The 21,503-nt window shown below is 37.9% G+C and overlaps 1 protein-coding gene across 3 annotated transcripts in view; it reads left to right on the forward strand.

Moving 5' to 3' along the window:
• SPOP (speckle type BTB/POZ protein) overlaps positions 1 to 21,503 on the forward strand; it is a 62,372-nt gene that overhangs the window by 35,008 nt on the left and 5,861 nt on the right. For all 3 annotated transcript variants that reach the window (XM_081029044.1, XM_081029043.1, XM_081029045.1), the window contains 7 exons: positions 7,728 to 7,871; positions 8,534 to 8,655; positions 10,778 to 10,929; positions 11,052 to 11,179; positions 17,587 to 17,764; positions 20,386 to 20,441; positions 20,944 to 21,066. In XM_081029044.1, coding sequence (XP_080885170.1) covers positions 7,794 to 7,871; positions 8,534 to 8,655; positions 10,778 to 10,929; positions 11,052 to 11,179; positions 17,587 to 17,764; positions 20,386 to 20,441; positions 20,944 to 21,066 — 837 coding nt within the window. In that variant the 5' untranslated portion in view covers positions 7,728 to 7,793. The remainder of the gene's footprint in view (positions 1 to 7,727; positions 7,872 to 8,533; positions 8,656 to 10,777; positions 10,930 to 11,051; positions 11,180 to 17,586; positions 17,765 to 20,385; positions 20,442 to 20,943; positions 21,067 to 21,503) is intronic.

Consider the following 21,503-nt stretch of genomic DNA (forward strand, 5'->3'; position numbering starts at 1 on the left):
TTCTGTGACTTGAGATTCTTTCATGTACCTTCTTGTTCACCTTCATCTTGGCTTTGTCTGGATGAGCCTTACTAGCTAAGCTAGTCTATAAACTATCTTATAACATTTTGAGGAGAAGAAGGAAAAACAGCTATTTGTATGTAGGGAAGCATAGCTAATCCTCACAATCATTTCAGAGTCCATGCTTGCCTAGGAGGTATCTGTAAACAGGAAAAATCTTAAAGGTATTGACATGCGTACATAATACTTTACTCATTTCTGAGCTTTCCTGTATACTACAGTTGTAAGAACTGTTCAGCTCTTAATTAGATAAATATTTGGCTATGGCAGAAAATAAATTCTGCATCTTAGCCTGGTATACAAAAAACTTAGTTATGTATCTAGACAGATTTTAAAGGTGTGTGTGTTCTCAAATGTATACACACACGCACATACATATCATATACATGTGTATATTTAATGTTATTTACCGTTTTTCTACATGTTAATTTTAAGGGAATCAAACCCTGTCTCAGATATGAAAATTGTAGGTCAAACCTAAGTAAATGCTATGGATCTGCCTCATTTTATCAATATATTTTATTACATAAAATTTAAGTTGAAATAACTTAGAGGACTAGTCTGAGTGCCTGACAGCTGCTCTAATGGTGCTTTCCATAACTAGACTTGACTTATTCAGAAAACCGCTTAGATTACTGTTGCCTGTCGGGTTAGGACCTTTCCATTTAGCCCTGTAGGCTTCCCTTTTCTCTCAAATTTTCTTGGATTTTTTTTTTTTTTTAAATCAACGAAGAGTGTAGTTTTGGAATGTATTGAATGAATTCTTTAAAATTGGAGTGAGATGAACTGATTGTTTGGTGTCTGTTTTTTAACCTACTGTTTTAAAAGTATGCCTGCGTTCCTAGAGCTGTTGTTCATTCAGCAACTCCCAGACTTTAACATTTTAACTAGAGCTCATTAAGGAAAAATATGACAGTGAGTCTAGTTATTCAACAACAATTTCATTGAACAAATATTTATTGAATGCCTGCTGTACCATTAGGCACAGGGGGATGCTCTTCTCTTATTGAGCTTAACTGCCAGTGGGGAAGGCAGTAGACAAGTAAAATCAAAACAAGATAATTTCAGATGATGGTAATAAGAAAGAAAATAAAATAGGGTACTGTGGTGAAAAGGACAGGCTAGAATTTTAGGCTGCTTCAGATCGGGTGGTCAGGGAAGACCTCTCTGAGGATATTACATTTGGTAGGACATCTAAGTGACAAGAAGGAGCCAGCTATGAAAAGATTTGAGGCAAGAAAGAGCTTTTCAGGTGGAGGAAAGAGCCTGGTGTGTTCACCAACTAGAAGTAAAGGCCTGAGTGACTGAGCATGGTGATTGAAAAGGGTAAGTGTTAGATGAGGGCAGGGAGGTGCACTGGGGCCTTGGCGGGCGTGACAGGAGGTGGGTTTTATTTGAGTAGCACGGGAAGCCACTGAAAAGAGTTCCTGTCGTTTCTCATGAGGGTCTGATTTACAAGCCATCTCATAACTTCGAAAAATTAATTGTAAATGCTACTAATTCCTTTTAAAATTTTTGAATTTATTGTTTGAAAAGGTAATATAGTTACATAGTTCAAAATCAGAAAGTACAAAAGGGAATACAGTGGAAATTCTTTCTGACCAAGTGCCCAGTTTTTTTCCTTGGAAGTAACCACTGTCCCTAGAGTCCCGTATAGTTTTTCAGATAAATAGATAGATAGATAAGATAGATTAGATAGACAGATCTTGAAACAAGTATTTTTGCCACTTTAAATAGAGCTTCTTCATTTTTTTTAATAGACGCTTATTACATTGTCTATCTGTATTATAATTTATTTAATCAATCTGTTGATGGACTTTTGGGTTATTGCCATTCTTTTGTGATTACAAATAGTGTCATAGTGAGAAACCTTTTATATTTGTTATATTAAATATATCAGTAGGATAAATTTCTAGAAGTGGAATTGCTGAAACAAAGGGTATATGCATTTCTTATTCTGATATACATTTCCCTTCATGGAGATTGTAACAATTTATACTCTGATCAGAAATGTTCTTCTTACCCTGGGTAAGTATTATCAAACATTTTGATCTTTGCCAATTCACTGAGTGAATCAATATGCAGTTTAATTTGCATTTATCTTATTTTGAATGAACATATTTTCATATATTTAGGAACCAATTGGTATTTACATTTCTGTAAACTGTTGGCTCTTCATTGCCCATTTTTCTGTTAGGCTGTTGACTTTTTCCTTGATCTTTAGAATCACTTAATACTAAATCCTCTCAAAGAATTAAAAATAAAATAAAATGTTATATGTCAAATTATATCTCAATTTAAAAAAAGCAGTCATCCTTAAATTGTAAATTTTATAAAGCATGAACCTGATAAAAGACAGAAGAAAAACTCAATCTTTCCTTTGCTGATTGAGATCTCTTTTTGATTGTTCTTTGTTTCATTTTCAGAAGTGTTTCTAAATTTTAAAAAGTGCATTTAATATTTTGTTAGACTAGATTGTACTGCAAAAAGTTTACCCATAACAAATATTCAAGTCATTCAAACTTTGCACCAGAGTAAGTCAGTATGACCTATAATAATCTGTCCTTGAGGTAATTAGAAAGAAGTTATGACCTCCTGGGCTGTCTGTGATTGAGGTCAGTATAAGAGAAGAAACACAAACGCTCTGTTGAGGTCACATCAGTTTCTTAAAAATGAGTATTCCCAAGTCTTTCTTCCCCAACCTCTCTTAATTGTCAGCAATCTTTTTGGCATCTTCTGTTTTGGAAAATGCAAACGTCTCTCAGGTTTAAAATAGTTATGACATTGAGATTTTTTTCCTTACTTGGAAACTGTACAAGGCTTTAAACCAAAAGAAGAAAAAAGTGATAGGCTTTTAAAAAGTCCCTAGCAAACCATCCTTTGGCAAGAAGCTATGTTCCTAGCTATCTAGTTTGTGCATGTTTTGTGTATTGTATTGAACCACATGAAATTGCCGATATTCGACTGCTTTTGGCCTACAGAACAATTACATCATTCAATCTGTTAGCTCCACGATGTTTATTCCTGTAATCTTAAGGCTGGTGGCTAATTCATTTGTGATATGCCTGTGTTAGTTGTTGGTTTTTTTAAAAAAATTCTCTGGATGACTGAATTAGATTGAAATGGAAGAATGCTTATAGAGAATAAAAGAAAGATAAAAAATAACTCTATAAACTATTGATGTAGCACTTTTCAGAATGTTCTAGCCTAGCTCTGCATATACTGCAGGTTAAACTTTTGCGACATTTCCCTGTGTTGTACAGGGAATTCATCTTCTGTCCTGAAAGAATTCTGATTATATAAGAGTTTGGTTCAAATTACTGATTTGTATTGTCAAAATGGAAGAAATTATAACCAGTCTTTCTCCCCATGTAGAATGAAGATGTACTTGATATTGGTAGAAAAACTTACTTTTACTAGGGCTGATACTTGAGAGTGCCAGGCTAGGAGTTTTTGGCTTTGTGTGTACTCATCCAAAATAACAAATTAATGATTTCATTACATTGCAAATCTAATATACTCAGCACTGTTCAAAGGGCTCTTTTAGAAATATGTGAAAGAAACAAACCAAAAAGTTAATAAACTTGAATGTAGCTGGGTAAATGTTTCAGTCATCAAAGTATTTTTGCCAAATGCTTTGTTCCAGGCAGGCTATAGCTAGGTGATACAGGGGATACAAAGAAGAGTAGTCGCATGTTCCTTTTAAGGAACAGAAGTGTCCGTAAGTGTAAAAGAAGGCAGAAAGATGCACTGTGTGGGTCTGATGGAAAGCATTAAACGTGCATCATGATACCTGCTAGGAAACATTCTGTTCGAGATTGTTGTCAGTTGCTAACTGATGTTACCTTCATTGGAATTTGAGCGTGTATTACAATCAACAGAGATATTTTAAAGTACATTTCTTGGTGTGACTCAGAAGAGGTGTAACCTCACAGGTCAGGATTTAATAGAGTGAACAGGAAAATAAATGGTGGTATATGACAGATTTGGTCAGCCTCAGAGTTGTCAGCATACTTGGAAGTTTGCTAAGCTTTGGAGAAAAATTTCTCATTAGAGAACTTGAACAGTCTTGTCTTAACTTGTTTGAAGCCAGGAACAATATGGTTTGGTGCTAGTTGTCTCCTATAAAGATTCTCAAACCATGACGTTTCAGATCCTCAAATAGACGTCTTTTCTGACATTGTTTTCCCGCTGGGTATCTGCAGCAGTTGGCATGAAGCGCTGAAGAGTTCATGTAACACCAGGCTATTTTGCTGATGAATATGATGAACACTTTGTCCATGGTACCTGCTATGAGTGAAATTAATTAGACTTGTGCTATCCTAGTCAATTTCCCGCTCAGCAGGTTGTGTGGTTAGAGCGCCTCAGAGTTTAAGGCTTATTCTCCAGTTCTCCTAGCTGCTGGGTTGTACATTAAAAAAAAAAAAAAAATGCAAGAAAGGTGATATTATTTAAAGGGGGAAAAAAAGGACTTGGCTAAAAAATAAGTGAGAAGCGAAAAAGAAAAAAGATGGCCAAGACCAAAGTAGTGGTTTTTTTTTTTTCTGGTTGTAATAATGAACCATGGGTTCAGTAGCAACAATTAAGCCACTAAAGTAAACTTTTTTTTTTAAATTGCCTTTTCTTAGACTTAGAGAATTCTTAAACTGTTCATTGTTAAATAACTTTGAAGTATTTTTTTAACTGCAAAATAAATTCAAATCAGTATTTTATGATTGTTAAGTGTAGAGCTGAGCCTGTACCCCACACCTCCAGAGCCAAATTTTATGTTCTTAGCTAACGTGTAAAATTCACATCTTCTTTGCCAATCTGCCCATAAAGTAGGAATTTTGAAATTTCATTCTGGCCCCTGTGGTAACTGGGATTTGTAAAACTGTCTGAGGTGCGTTTATTCATTACTAGACAAACAGTTCTGTGAGAATGTGTTTTCCATTAAATGTAAGCCTCCTTTGATCATAGGTGATCAAGTGTAACGTTTGGTCTCTCTTCTTGATGTTATGGAATCATGAATTGCATGAACTGGGGAGGCTCAAATGCCACTGCAGTGCCTCGTTTGCTAGCTACGTGAAATAGCACCTCATGTGTCAACTCCATCTGTGATTACATGGGATGCTTTGGTTGTAAATGTCTGTAGAATAGTGTTTGAAACCAATGGGGACTCTGGTAATACCAGTGGCATTACTCTGTGAAGGTGCAACTATATCTTATTAATCCCCCTACATGATTATTACGTACGTAGTCAATGAACGTGTGCAAGTTGAGTGATTTTTTTTTAAATATTCATTTGTACCTCTTTCTAAAATGATTTGAGGCAATTTCTAAAACTGCTTAACATATAAAAGAGTAATCAGTTGAGGGAATTATAGCAAAGGGAATAACAACATTAAGTAATAAAGCTATTATAGAAAGAGCATATGTACCTATATAGAATAAGCATATAAGGCTATAGTTTCAAGAGATGGATCACAAATTTGTCTCAGGGCTTCCTAGTAGCCAAGCAAACAGGGCAACATGATAAGATTCGTATTGTCTGTCCATAGCTGAAAACAAGCCAGGTATGCAGGAAAAGAAATTTCTCCCTTGGAAATTATAAATCAGACAATGTGTGATATAATGGAACATTTCCTTACATTTTTCCTACAATTAATATATTTTAAAAAATCAGAACTATACAAAGAACACTCAAATAATTATCATCCCAAACTAACAGACGTTTGTATTGTCATATTTGCCTCAGATCATCCTTATTTTAAAAGAAATATGGGAGATCAACTTGAAATGTCTTATATTCTTTTCCCAGTCTCATTCTTCTCCCTTGCTCTCCCATCTTGAATCTGATGCTTAGCTTGTCAGTGTTCTTTTTTATTTAGGCATGCATATGTCTGTAAATATTATATAATTTTAAATTTGCATAAAGTACTACACATGACATCCCAAAACTTGCTTTTTCGCATTAGCATTGTGTTTGATCTCATCTGCATGGTGCTATAGATCTAGTTTATTAATTTTAAATCCTGAAGTACAGTTTCTCATGATATGGAAATAACCCAGTTTAGTCACGTTCTCCTCCTAACAGATATTCGGTTTGTTTCTAGTTTTTTTTTCACTGTTACAAACAGTGCCACATTGTGAATACCACATGCAGTTTCTCTAGGACAAAGGTCCTCAAAATGTGGTTCCAGGACCCGCTTATTAGGATCGCCTGGGAACTTGTTAGAAATGCAAACTCTCAGGCCCATTCCAAACCTTCCAATCAGAAACTCTGAGGGTGGGGCCCAGCAATCTGTTTCTCAGGTGATTCTGATGCTCTCTCAAGTCTGAGAACCACTAGCTAGCACAATACTATAGTTCAAACTAGAATTACTAAATCTTAGTGTACACGGGTATTCAACTGCACTAGATATGGCCAATTCCTATCCAAAATATACTTTTTACTAACTGAGACTGTAAATTAGTATAAATTTACAGCTTCACCGGCAGTGTATGCGAGTTCTCATATCCTCAGACATGGTTTGGTTCATTTTTTTTCTTGCTGGTCTGTTAGGTGTAAGATGTTTAAGAGCAATTTCTTTTCTTTTTTGTAAACAATATTTGTATGGGGTAGTTGACCTTTTTGATTTTGTAGAAACAATTTATATATCAATACATATATTAATAAAATTATTCCTTTGTCAAGTGTTGCAAGCTTTTTTTTCCCCTAGTTTGTCTTTTGGCTTTGCTTATGGTACTTAAAAATTGTGGCCAAATTCACCGATGTTTTGAATGCTTTTGTGTTTAGAAAGGCCTCGGAGGGGAGCATTTTGAGCTGGATTTGATTTGCTACTGCATCTCCTGCTGAGATGTGTAGCAGCTATTTGAAAATGGTCTGAGCCTTGTGAGAGAGGTCAAAGTTAGAGAGATTTGGGAAATATTTGTATAAAGGCAGAAATGTGACACTGTTGGGATGGATAAAATTGCCATGAAAGAGAATGTAGATTGAAAAAAAAAAATGAGGGGAACAACAGTAGAGGAAGAGAGTCCAACAAAAAGTGATTAAAGAATGATCAGGAAACAGGACAAGAGCAAAGAGAAGATTCTGGAAAACTGAATAGCGATGGAGAGATCTCTAATGCTGCAGAGAAAGGAGCACGTCTAAGAAAGGGGTAAATGTTGCCCTTCAAGAGAGCAGCTAATAATTGGTTTAGGAATGGAAACCTACTCTTCATTAGTTTGCACTAGTGTAGGAGAAGATGAAACAGTAGTTAGAGAGGTAACAAGGTCATTTTCCTTCAGGAGGAGAGTATTTGTGCCCCAAGTGAAGGAACCAGTGGCAAAGTTGTGTGTGGCATTCACTTACGCCGTCTCTCTTCAGGCAGCCTTTTCCTGGATGTACTTTACATGCCCTTTGAGTACATTCATTTGGTAAAGTAATGTTAAATATTGTGCAGAGGATTCAAATAGGGTGATATAATTATGAGTAGGAGACTAGATTAGATTAGGTGATCCTCTCTGAGGTTAACATATAAATTTGGGATTGGAATGCTAAGGAGCCATTTGAATGATACAGGTAGAGAATTCTAGGCAGGAGACAAAATTTCTAGTGTCTGGAAGGTCAAACAGAAATAGGATGGTATGCCATAAATCTGACAATTAATCTGAAACACACTCTTGTTTCTTGGCTCAACCAGGGTGAAGAGGGAACAGCAGTCTTTGTCCCCTGACTTTGGAAATCTCGTGTAACCTTCAAACTGGCGATGTCAAGGGTTCCAAGTCCTCCACCTCCGGCAGAAATGTCGAGTGGCCCTGTAGCTGAGAGCTGGTGCTACACGCAGGTAAGTTCACGTTTGTACCCAGTAAAGCTTGCATCTTGACAGGATTTGGTGGGTGAAAGGAATAAGATTTCTTTCTACATTGGGCTTCCTGCTTTTTCTGGAACGTAACTACCAAATAGCAAATAGATAAGGTACTTGTCAGCTTTCCATTCCTTGGTTCTCCAAGTGGAATCTGAATACCCTAGGCCGGTGTTTTTCTCTGGAGGTTGAAAAGGGGAAACTTTGAAAGTAGATCTGCATACATCCTTCTTGATGGAAATGGGTTCCTCTGTTGGGCAACTCAAAGGGAAACTAGGTTTGAGACTTACTACCCCAGGTAGTGGTGTCGCATCTCCATTGTCAAACACAGCTGTGAGCCGCTCATTTTAGGTATGGCTTTACCATCTGCTTTCCCAACCCTGTCCATGTTTTTCTCACTTTCCATTCAGTGTTTCAGAAGCCGAGAAAAGTTATGAAAGCAGTTGGTCACTGTGATATTTCTTAAAATGTGATGAAGGACCAAAGGCGAGAAAAAGCTGAGCCTCCACGCTAGCCAAATGGTGCTGTCTTCCTTGGTGGGGCGGGGGATCATATAGAGAGAGGGAGGGGAAACGATGATCTGAACTTCAGCCTATTTTTCAGGTTGCCCTCCTCCTTTGTAATTCCTGGTTTTCTATCAACAGATCAAGGTAGTGAAATTCTCCTACATGTGGACCATCAATAACTTTAGCTTTTGCCGGGAGGAAATGGGTGAAGTCATTAAAAGTTCAACCTTTTCATCAGGAGCCAATGATAAACTGAAATGGTGAGGAAGAATACATCTAGCTATAAAATTTTTTCTAAAAGTCGCCTGTTTTGCTTGGTTTTATGGGAGATTGCCTGGAATGTAAGATCCTTGGAGTCAGGGACTTTGCTTTATTTTTATTGTATTCCCCAGTGCCTACAACAGTGCCTGGCACATATGGGTGTATTTGTTGAATTAACTTAACGAGTATACCAGGGCCCATAAACTCAGATGTAAATGAGTAAAGAGGGCCAGTGTTGTAAATGATATCCACGTCTGGTGTATGTGCTGACCTCTTGGCAAACTAGTGAGTGTCTTTCTCCTCAGCTCTAGCTGACTATAGCTGTGTGTGAATAAGGGCTGACCATTGCCAGATCTTCTGATTGTTCAAAAAAGCAAGAAATCTAGATTTTAACATACAATCTCTTGACTTTCAAATTGCCTGTTTTTAAACAATAAAGATTTCTTTGCTTGTGTAACTGGAATGCCCAGGGTGTAGGATGGTTTTCAAGTTTAGTTTGATGCAGCAGCCCAGTGGTTAGATTAAGGACTCCATCTCTCTGCTCTGCCCTCCACACTGTTGGACATCTGAAGTCTAATGCCTTTTGTGGTTGAAGGATGATTGGCACTTGTAATGGGGAACCCGCTAACACCCAACGGAAGTCTTTGAGCTTGCTCTGAACTAACTGTGTGGCCAAGAATATGTTACCATGTTTCCCTGAAAATAAGACCTAGGCAGACCATCAGTTCTAATGTGTCTTTTGGAACAAAAATTAATATAAGACCCTGTCTTATATTACTATAAGTCTGGATCTTATATAATATAATATAATAAATATAATTAATATAATAGAATGTAACATAACATAACATATAACATAACATAACATCAGGTCTTGTGTTAATTTTTGCTCCAAAAGACGCATTAGAGCTGATGGTTCGGCTAGGTCTTATTTTCAGGGAGACATGCTATCCATTTGCTGACTGGTTACGGTCTGGGTTTCCTCAGTTAATCCCTGTGGCAAGGGGAATATGATCTGGGAGTGGGGTCAGTCCCATGCAAACCATGAGCTCTCCTGAGGAGAAGCAGGCAGCTAAGGATACAACATGTGCTCACTGCAGAGACCAGAACACATGTCTGTGAAGCACCAGTTTTGACTTCTCATAACCCCCTGAAGAGTTAAACAGTTTCCATGTAGTGTTTGTTGGCTATGTGCTTTTGGCATCACACTACTAGGTGCTGAGAGAATGCCTGTTCTTAGGCATTGTATTTAAATCCACATCTTTAGCACAATCTATAGTGATGTAAGTGGCATATGCGCTCCCTAGAGAGGCACTGGGCCACCTGTTTGAGAGAGGTGCCATAACACTGGCAAGGCCTTAGGATACATATGGCCTGTGTATCGGATATGGTAGAAGCAATGTCTGAAGCACATGCAGTTCAGCTAATGACATTTACAACTTAACTCAGTTGAACCTATTCAGTCTAAATTTTGTTTTGATTCATTGGTAATAGATTGGCATTTCTGACTATTTAGAAGCCTAGCTTGGAGTTCTACCCTGGGTAATGGGAGTTACCCATTTATCTATGCTTCCTCTATACTGCCTCCTTTATTTTAATCTTAGAATATAATTGCCAGATTAATAAAATATCTGTAAACGAATAGATATTATTTACATATTTCTCTAGAATACTTCTTCTCTCCCAAGATGATATTAAAGAACTCACTTTTTTTTCATGGTTTTGCCAGAGTCCCCACAAAATTAAGGTCTGCCTTTCCTGAAATTGAGGATTAGAATAGACAACGAGGCTGACTTTTAAAATGATTTTAGGGGGAGAAAAGAGTGATTTGGGAGATTATGAGAAAAAAGGCAGAGACATAAGGGATATGTTGCCAGATTCTAAAATGCTTCTTTGTTTTTCTTATTTACTTTTTAAAAGGTGACTCTGGCTGCTCTAGAAAAGTGATTGCAAGCACTTATTCTACTGAATCAGAATCTCTTGGTATAGGGCCTGGGTTTGTTTGTTTTTTCAACATCTCCCTCTCTTGATTCTGATGTTCTAGTTCCCTTCTGTTACTTTACAAGCCTATAAACAAGGATGCTTTCTACGTATTTGTTTTTTCCTATGTGTTTTGGGCAGGTGTTTGCGAGTAAATCCAAAAGGGCTAGATGAAGAAAGCAAAGATTACCTGTCACTTTACCTGTTACTGGTCAGCTGTCCAAAGAGTGAAGTTCGGGCAAAATTCAAATTCTCCATCCTGAATGCCAAGGGAGAAGAAACCAAAGCTATGGGTAAATATCCTCTTCTTCGTTCGAGTCTTCATTTGCACATCTAGCAACTTCATACACTGACAAGCTGTGGATCTGATCTGGTTTCTTGAGTAACCCTAAATATGGCTTTGTTTTTCTCCCAGAGAGTCAGCGGGCATATAGGTTTGTGCAAGGCAAAGACTGGGGATTCAAAAAATTCATCCGCAGGGATTTTCTCCTGGATGAAGCCAACGGGCTTCTCCCCGATGACAAGCTTACGCTCTTCTGTGAGGTGAGTCCTTCTGTCCTGCTGTGAGGCTAGCACTGCCCAGGCCTGATGGGTAGTGCTGGACTTACGCATATTGGATCAGGAATGGAGAGGGAGAAAAACCCCCAGTGGAGTGGTGCTGCACAAACGTTATTGATGTGACTGACTGAAAACGGTGCCATGGCTTCAAGGTTGTTGGGCATGTCAGCTGTCCACTGGCGACTGTTCTTAAAAACAACGGTTATGTGCTGTGTTGGTATGTATGATTTTTGAGTTGCTTGGGTTAGGATTCTGGCTTTTTTTTCCATTGCGGGGCTTTTTCAGATAGCATTTGCAAGGACTGTCACTTCAAGCTGAAGAAAATGGCTAGCAACTAGATACATATATTTACTTATTCCTTAAACTTTCTGGCTTCTTCTTGAGTATAAAGTCCACATATGTTTGAAAATCAATCACTTATTTTTCTCCTTGCTCTTTGAACTATTAGGTTGGTGTAAATGTAATTGCAGTTTTCGCAATTATTTTTAACCTTTTAAACTGCAATTACTTTTGCACCAACCTAATAGATGACTTACCAGGAGTTGAATGTCTCTGGTTTGTCTTGCTAAATGAATTGTGAAATAGGCAGATGAGAACCCTTTTTTCTTGAGCAGAGGTATGTAAAGCTCTCTAACTCATAGTTAGCTGCAAGTTTTCTGTAGTCAATTAGGCGAGTCCTCTCACCAGCAACCAAAGAGCCTTTCTCCGGTTTACAGGAGAAACCTTGAAGTAAAATTCCCAAACCGAAAGTGAGTTGGAAAGTGGTTTCTTTAATGAGTATATACCAATAAATCGTTTCATGCTCTTATCAGTACATTTATAAATGCTCGTAAGTTCACAGTGTAACAATTGAATAAAACCTCCAGTCAGCTGAGATGTGTTTCCTATACACTGTGTGGTTCAGAAACCATTTCCTGAGCAGTACCACTCGATGAGAATGACCACTGTTTTCATGAGGAGGGCAGGGTGCAGGCACGTTCTCTGACTACCAGTGTGCTGTCCAATAGGCTCACGCTGGGAGTTAATGACAGCTCCAAGGGCAGGTCAGCACCTGTGCGGCCAGGAAGGGTGTCCCGTAGGAATCTTGCCCTTTGTAGAAAAGGCCTGGCCAGCAGTAGCTGGCTTCTTTTCTGAGTCACAGCTCATTGAATATTCCCATAGAATACTGCCTGGTGGTTAGGAAGTTCTGGAGGTACAGTTTATTAAAATACCACACTGAAGACATAAAATGCAGTTCGCATAATAGCTACCTTCTGTCCTTTTTAATTGATAAGTAAAAGAAGGACCGACTAACATGGTGACATCTATATAAATACATCAATTAGTGCAGTTGTTTTTTGTTTTGTGAACTTGAAATTTGAATTCCATATAAATTCAACTAGTTACATACTCAGTTTTCCCAAGTGAAGAAATGAAAACAGTTAGGTAGTTTTGTTTGAGGTTAGGTGTTACCTAAACAGCCCATCAGTTTAATCTTTACCTATCTTAAAAACTTCAATTTCAGAAAAATTTAAAAATAGTGGCAATTCTCATTTCTGTTGGAAATGGAAGCCAATCTTTGAACTGTTCTATGAAGAAAGAGGTATCTCCTCTAAATATTGCATCTGGTGTTTTAGGCACTGCCATAACCTTTATTGCAGCAATTTTCAAGTCCACAGTGGTCCAGCCTTTTCTCATATACCCCACCCCCCTCCTCTGCTCCAACCCCTGAACTGACATTCTTGATTTGGAAACCAGTTGTTCCGCCCTCACTTGGCAATGTCTCATCCTGTGGTTAAGTCCAAGGCACTCTCTCCCGCTTTGCTTCCCCGTGTGAAATTCTCTTAGGAGAAATCCTGTGGTTAAGTTTAGATTTGCCTTACTGACTTAGAAGGGAAGTGAGATGACGCTTTGGAAATGAGGAGATGTTGAACAGGGAAACGTCTGCTGGGTTCTGCTGATGCCATCGGTTTTTTACCATCGGACCAGGTATGCCATCTGTTCCTCTCACACTTCTCTGTTGGCCACAGGTGCTGAGTGTTGCTTCTCATCCTTGGGCTTGTGCCTAGTGAGACTCGTTTCTATTCCAAAGCCCTCGGTGGACTTAGTAGCGTTCAGCATTGCAAGACGGTTGCGTGGGAGTGTGTGTTGGATGTGTGGGTTTTAAAAATGTCTGCAGCTCATCTAAGTTCTTTTAGTGCTTTACGAAGCTAGATCATTCTGTGGTGCAAATGCTATTCCTTTGACGTGTTGTTCCCTTTTATCAATGGGATATCTATAAACAAGTTTATTTCGTTCATATTTATGTTTATTATTGGTTTAGTTAGTTTCTTTTGTTGTTATTTTTTCATTCAGAGGCTTCTATGAAGTTGATGTCCACATACAAATTTAGATTATGAATACTCCACTGCTCCATTCCTCACTCAGCCTTTGGCCCAGACACTTCTGTGATGTAATAAGTATAGTTATTTCATGAATTTTTTTTTTTTTTGGATGTTCCAGAGGCCACAAAAGGGAATCCTAAGGTGCAAAACTAAGAATCACACATTTGTGTGTTTGGGCTTTATTTCGGTGGTATTACTGTTAATGAATATTTAAATGATAATTAGATTGCAAACTCTGAAAATGCCAAATGGGTGGTCTTGTTTGTAATGTGCCACACTGGGTTCACTTTCAATTCTCAGAGATATTTTTGTCTATTAGGCAATCTGGCAGTTCTTCCAAGTTGATATTGCTTAGTTAATGTATTTGGAAGCATTTGCAAAGCATTCCCTGAATCGTCTGTTATCACAATCCTTCGAGTTAGGTTAGTTCTGTTATCTTCATTTCATGTTACTGGGTAGAGAAGCTGTACCTAAGAAGGTCAGGTAATTTTTTCCTAACATTGTGCAGCAAATCAGTGTCCGGGCCATGTCAGCTATTTTCCATCTCTAGTCTGCTGTACTGCACTCAGTGGGGCTGAATGCCATTCACCCAGGGAAACATGGGCTCGACCAGGTTTTCTTAACGAACAGTATTTATTATATTTTGATACTGAAACAGAGAATCATGAAAGCTTTACTCTTTTAATTTTCTCTTTAATAATTTGGACCACAGAAAATCTATATGAAAAGTTTCAGTTTCTGTTGACCCTTCTCTCCATTTATTTATATTGAAAACAAGTAGCTGTCAGCAATAAAGATGTGTATATCCCACCTTCATTGTATGCCTTTGACATATAGAAGATCCCAGTGCTTCTTTTTAAATGTTGCATTTAAAGTTGAAATATGAAATACCATAGGTAGGAAGTATGGAATATCTAGGCACTAGTTACCTCCTAAAACATTCCTTTCCTTTCAAACATAGACTATCCTTTCAAAGCCTGGGAATACGATTTTTGCCAAATTTTAAATATGTGAGTCCATTGATTTTTTTTCTTTTCATCATTTTATTAGTGGATTATTTGGATATATTGGTTGAACTGTATGAAAATGCCAATATTTGATTGTTCTTGACCTATAAAAATGGTGATGTAATATGTAACCTTATTATTATAGGTTATAAAACATGATACTGTAGTAAAAACCTACACCCCAACCCCACAACTTCACCAGTACCTTGCAGGTAACCTGCATATCCTTTAGACTCGCTGTCTTCCCACTCGGGAGATATTATAAATAGCTATTTTGAATTATATGGTATCATTCCCTTGTTTAGTTGTATGCCTGAACAATATATTGTTAGGTTTGGTTCATTTCAAGCTTTATAAAAATGCTGTCAGAATGTATGTAGTCATCTATGACTGGCTCTTTTCACATTATGTTTCTAAAATTTATATTGTGAATGTAACTATAGTTCATTCATTTTTAGTGTTGTATAATAGTCTGTTACAGGAATATACAATAGTTTATTCATTCTCTTATTGAAGGACATTTAGATTATTGCTAGTTTTTTATTAGAAGTAGGGCTGCAGCTATATAAACAATCTATATGCAGTCTTTTTTCTCAATTGTTTTAATTACATAGACGTTTTAAGAAATATATTTCCATTGGTTTTATTTTGACTTTTCATGTTTAGATAAAATGTACAATTGGCACAATCTTTAGTCTTTTATGAAATGTTCTTTTTTAAGAAAAGGAATTGACTTTAGGAATGAGGCCCTTTTACAACTTGAAGTTTAGAAGGTTTTACAGCCTTCCTGAGACATTTTCATGCAGTCATTTGTAAGACAGATGACATAAATGTCACAGTCACGTCATCTTCGCAGCTGTAATTCTGAATAAGTCTCCATAGTCAATTTTATAGGCATTAAAAAAAAATCTTTAGTTTTTCACAGAATGGTTTCATTTTAGCATCATCATTTGCAGAGGAAAACAATTCCTTTCTAAGTTAAAAGTTTGGGCTCTGTAGACTCATTTGTGAATGCCATTTAAAATTTATTTTTAATTAAGCGTATTTAATGTTGGTAAGAGGTGCCAGACATTCAGAGCTCTAGAGACTCCAGGCATCCGTATATCTACAGAACAAGTCTGGCTCAGACAGTAAAGGTACATTCTCCTTCCTGCTCTGTTCCTCTCTGTGTCTAGAGAGAGGAATTGTCCCAGCGAGAGCAGGCACGGTCTTTGGGCCCCACTCATTACCAAGTGTGTATCTAACCAGCAGAGGGTCTACTGGTAACCATAGTTTGAAATTCACCTTATTTCTTGCCAATTCATTTTACCCAGTGTATAAATTGTTATCAAGTGTTAATGACTTTGGCCTCTTGTCAGCCTGGTTTAATTCAAGCTTAGGAACCCAGTGCCAAAAACACTCTCCATTCGGTTCTCCAGCCATCCCAAGAGATTCCTTTCTCTGAGGAAGTTGGATGTAATTGGTCTTTACCTTTTTTTTTTGGGGGGGGGGTGTAATTTAATTCAATCAGCTGTATTTTGAAGCTATAACTGGAAACAGGCAACTTCTACTTTTGGTATTAATATATCAAAGAAGTGAGGGTGTTAATGTGAGTGAGTGAGTGAACAAAATTAGAGGTCTTAACGCAGGACAAGAGAGGCTCTCTGGGGTGGTTTGTCCTGGGTCTCGGGCTATTAAAATAACGCTATAATCGGGCTCTGATAAACGTGCTGCCAATGCTAAGCACATTCATAATTGATTAACTTGGCTGCTGCGTTGCTCAAGACCTTAACGGCTTGTTTTAAACAAATGAATAAATTCCTTGACCTGATAGTAAATATCTCCCTCACTCCTGCACAGAAGGGACTACGGGTCATTTGAATGGGGCACTAACTTTGCCTCAGGGATTATGACTGCATTTAAAGGATGACGTGCATCGTGAAGGTTAAAGAAAATTTGGGTCATTTAGGATTGTTCCTGCGCTGTCTTTTTCACCTACCTTGTAGGGATAGCAAGAGTAGGGAGCTGATTCTCAAGTTTTATGAATTCTGCTTTGATGTTCACATTTCTAACCTAAGATGATGTAGGAGATGAAGCACAGCAATGGTTGTTAGGCAGAAGACTAATCTGCTGAGTGTTAGCGTCAGTGTGGTAACTTAGATTTATTTTATAACGTTACATGATTTATAAATCCTGGTACTTGGTATCCTAACAAGTTTATCTGACTTTCACCGACCCGTCTCGAAGGTACCTTGTTTTTCTCTAGGCTGAACTGTTAATTCAGCTAAAACACGCTGCTGCTGAAGGCGTAGTGGCAAGTTGCATCCGTCTCTAAGCCTGCTGTCAGCATTCGGTTCCAAAACGATAAATGCATGTCTGGCTGGACCCAGCCATCTTTTATTTCATTGTCACAAGTGACTGAGTAAGTGTGTAAATGGCATGGGATACCCACCCAGTTGTCACTACCGGAAAGATCTTCCAAGCCCAGTCCTCTCATTAAATTAACGTTTGGGAGGAAGCACCAATTATTTACCAAGCCCTATGGAAGCTGCATTTTATTTTCATGTTCCTGATGTAACTAAAATAAGTGAAGTGCTTTTTCCTTCCACTTACTAGATTTTTCTCTCTAGAGAGTTTAATGGTAGTGTCTATAGGGGTTCTTTGTATTTAACCATTTGCTTAAGGCAGAATAAGGTAAATATTTGAGATTTAGCATTTGTTTCTGTCAGTTTTTTTCCTCCTGGTGGCTTTGCCCCGGTGTTCAGGGCAGGGGAAGTGGAGCTTATTAGAAGTTGGAGAGAAGATGTTGTGGGGGGCTCTCACCCCATTGTCCTGAGGTGGTGTAGAGTAATTATGATTGTGATCGATTGGCAATTATTTGATCCAGAGGATAAAGCCTTGATTTGTGAAGGTGGTTTCAAGAAAGTATGACTAACAGCATCTGAATGCATTATAGCAATGAGGTAAAAGTCATTTCTCTTCCTGCTGGGAAGAAAATTCCTAGAAACAAAAGCTTTGGACTATGTTTCCTTGTCTTTCACAGGTGAGTGTGGTGCAAGATTCCGTCAACATTTCTGGCCAGAATACCATGAATATGGTGAAGGTTCCTGAGTGCCGGTTGGCTGATGAGTTAGGAGGACTGTGGGAGAATTCCCGGTTCACAGACTGTTGTTTGTGTGTTGCTGGCCAGGAATTCCAGGCTCACAAAGCTATTTTAGCAGGTTGGTATTTATTCATGGGTAGCGTTAGTTTTGGTGAAATAAAGAAAAACAGTGGCTGCATAATCCCCTTTTGAATAACTTCAACCTTTCGAACTAATGCAAAAAAATTGCAACTAAATATATTTTTATGTTTTGGTGACATTAGTTGTCATAACCAAAAAGGCTACTCTCCATCAAAATGGTATTTGTTTTTCCTCTCTATAGTGGACTTAAGCCACCATTATCAAGGAATGGATGATGATATGTATTGAATGCCTTCCCTCCTAGAGAGTAAATGCAAAACACTGGTTAAGAGCAGGTATTAGTCCCTAGACAGGGGCTTAGGATGTGACAGAGAAGATTCTGGACTCAGGACTAAACCACCATCTAGCTAAGTCCCCAGCCTTGGGGGGTCGTAGCCCTCTGTTCCATACAAACAGTGACCTGGACGATCGGGTCTTGTTCTGATTATAGGCCCTTTGTCTTTAAGACCAGGAAGACTGACACAGAGCAGGACTGGCTTTACCTCACATAAAAGCATAGCAGTAGGCCACAAACTTTTATTCGGGCCATAAGACGGAAGAGGAAGTCACATGAACCTTCAGGCAATAAATTTCTTACCAAGACCCTCAAACTCTGTTATTCTAAAATACACACCAGGCAAAACCTCAATCTGGCTCACTCTAACCATCTTCCTGTTCCTCCCTCAACTAGATTTTAGTGAGTATTGCTAAAGGAAGTCATTAACTCTTAGGTTAGATCTCCATGCTCAGCTGGGTTCTCCACAAACTCTTTCAGCAATTAGTCAGCTCCCTTTCGTTTTCTCAACAATAGGTACTTCAAACACTTACCACTCTCCTTTAATCTCCAACTCCCAAAAGATGACCTTGCTGTTTCTTCCAAGAGAACATTGAAGCCCTTCTCCTTCAGCTCTTACCTGCCTTCTCGGTGGAGGAGGTGTTCTTCCCTGTGTCCAAAGCAGACTGTACTTTCTACTTCTGTTTCATATCCCATGCTGCCTTCTCAGAAGCCTTACTCTGCCAGTTACACCCTGTTATCTGGTATCTTCATCTCTTTCTCCTATTGCCTATTTACCCTCAGCCTGTAAACAGACTCAAGCTGCTCCCCTAGTTACTCTCTCTCTTTTTTTTCAGAGCTAAATTTCTTAAGTTAGCACATTTACTGTCTCTACATCTTTCCTCCCACTTATCCTCAGTTCACCTCTGTGCAGTGAAAGCAGTTTTCCAAAGTCTATGACCTGCTAGTTCCTAAATTTGAGGGACTCTTTAATTCATGTATTATTTGCCTTCTTTCTCCTGGTTTTCTGCTCGTTCTCTGGCTACTTCTAATGTGTGGCCTCCCTCTCTACTTACCCATTTAAACATTGGTGTTCCCAAAGGGTCTGCCTCAGTTCTCTTTTCACTCTACTTATTCTCTCTGGGTGATTTTATTTATTCTCGTAGCATCAGCTCTGTCTATCCACTGAAGACCCTCTAAGCATATCACTGCTTTGGGCTCTTCCCTCTTTATTAAAAACACTAGTCTTTTCGTCTTCAGCTTCTATTCTGTAGCTTTTAGCCCATAACCCTTCTGAGATAAAAACAATGAGAATTAATATCCTTTGGAATAGATTAAAATATTGAAGCTCAGAGAGTTAAGTGATTTGCCCACGATTATGTGATTAGAACTGGCAGATCTAAAATTGGTCCTTTTTGATATAAACAGGTTAAAGTTCTAGTCGCTTGTTAGCTCAGAGTCCTACTATATATTCCATCTGTTCTTCCTTTCTTAGGTAGAGATTAGTAGTCTCAACTTTCACCAAAATTCCTGATTTATTATTGGGCAACATGATAAAATTTGAGTTCTTTAGCCATTTTTTTACTTTCATGGTTGAAATTAAGTTTACTTATTATTTATATTGTTCATTAGACTAGAATTGGTCATGGCTTACAACACTGTTTCTCAACCTTTTTTCATTATCCCCATCCCTAAGGAAAAAAAATTAAATTATCTCTAATGAGAGACATTAAATACTAAGGAATAAGATTTTGTTAGGTAGGGTTGAGCTTTGAAAGGCCAGAAATGGTTGTAATATCTAAGATTTTTTTTCTGCCTCTTGGGTATTGTCATCTCTATTGAGAATGCATGGCTTGGAGGAACAGACAACCTGCCGTAAACAAACACACACTTCCATGGATGCCACTGAGCCCTGTTCTTGACCTCCTTGTTGTGTGGTCCCTGGAAGTGGGGAAAGTAGGTGTCATTGTTCCAGGAAAAATCTAGGTATTAGGACATTCTACTTAGCTCCCGAAGGACCTTCCATTTGAACCCCCAAATCTACCCAGAGGTTATCATTGTTATCCAACATAGGTAAGTTGGGTAATTTCCTTGAAACATAAATAGTTGAAATGGAGCTAATAAGAAAGTGTTTTGAAAGTTGTTTCTTTTTCTATTTCCTATTTATTATAATTATTCACTTATTGGTATAAGAAGAAAGGAATTTCATAATTCTGGTATAATTTGAGGCTAAGACCCTTTCCCATACCAGTGGGACAGGAAAGAAAAAGATCTCTTCATAACAGAAGAACCAAGATATTTTAATGTGATAACCATATCTGTCTTCTTCCCTTTTCACTTTGTAGCTCGTTCTCCAGTTTTTAGTGCCATGTTTGAACATGAAATGGAGGAGAGCAAGAAGGTATGTAACAGGATGAAGATATGTCATTTTAGCTAGGTGACTAGTTTCAGATGATTTTTCCAATTTGGCAGCAGATTTATTTTCCTAATTATTTTTTCTTATTGTGTTACTAAAATGGAGTACAAATTCCCTGAAAGGATACTTTCTGAAAGCAGAAATGGGTGGTCCAGAAGGATTCTAGGTAAAGTAAACTCACTCTATCCCAGGCAGATCATCCCAAGTTTTGAGAGAGGATATTAGACGTGTTTCTACTCAAGAAAAGAAAGGTGCAAAATGAAAGATAATAGTTGTCTTGCTGTTGTATTTCAGAAAACAAAGGTGGTACATATAATGGGAGAAAAGGCTATTTATTTGTAATCAAATAGGGCAAAGAGAAATTTTCCATTCATGTTAGGTTTGAAATGATAGAAGCTTCTCTCCTCACCAGAGCTTAAAATCATGAAAATTTTTTAGGGATTGTGTTCTGTTGGAATGTTTCTCACTTTTGGTTTTTCTGACATAGAATCGGGTTGAAATCAATGACGTAGAGCCTGAAGTTTTTAAGGAAATGATGTGCTTCATTTACACGGGGAAGGCTCCTAACCTCGACAAAATGGCTGATGATTTGCTGGCAGCTGCTGACAAGGTGAGATAAGAATAGAAAAATAATCACAAGACTAGGAGTTTTGTGACCTCTTCAATTTCATGACTGGGCTTCTATGCTGCATTGTAGGTAAGGTGAGCGTATCTTAGTTTGGCCAGGACAGTCCTGGTTTATACTTGTGTTCCGACACAATTATTGACAGTACCCGCATTATTTTTAGAAGTATCATGCTTTGAATGGTAAATTATATGGTCACTCTACCTATGGAAAAGAAGGATAAGTTTCAACTCTCCTTTCTTCCCCATCTCAAACTTAACCACAGTGATATTAAAGATTCAAATAATACATTTGGATGTGTAATTTAGCTTTATAATTTACAAAATCTTCTTGAGTTCATTAACTTTTATTTAAACTTTGTCAATAAGAGGATAATCTTTTACCATGTGTCCTGGTTAGCATTTTTAACTTTCCCCTAAGTA

The sequence above is a fragment of the Rhinolophus hipposideros genome (genome assembly GCF_964194185.1).
Source record: "Rhinolophus hipposideros genome assembly, chromosome: 20".
NCBI classification, from domain to species: Eukaryota; Metazoa; Chordata; class Mammalia; order Chiroptera; family Rhinolophidae; genus Rhinolophus; species Rhinolophus hipposideros.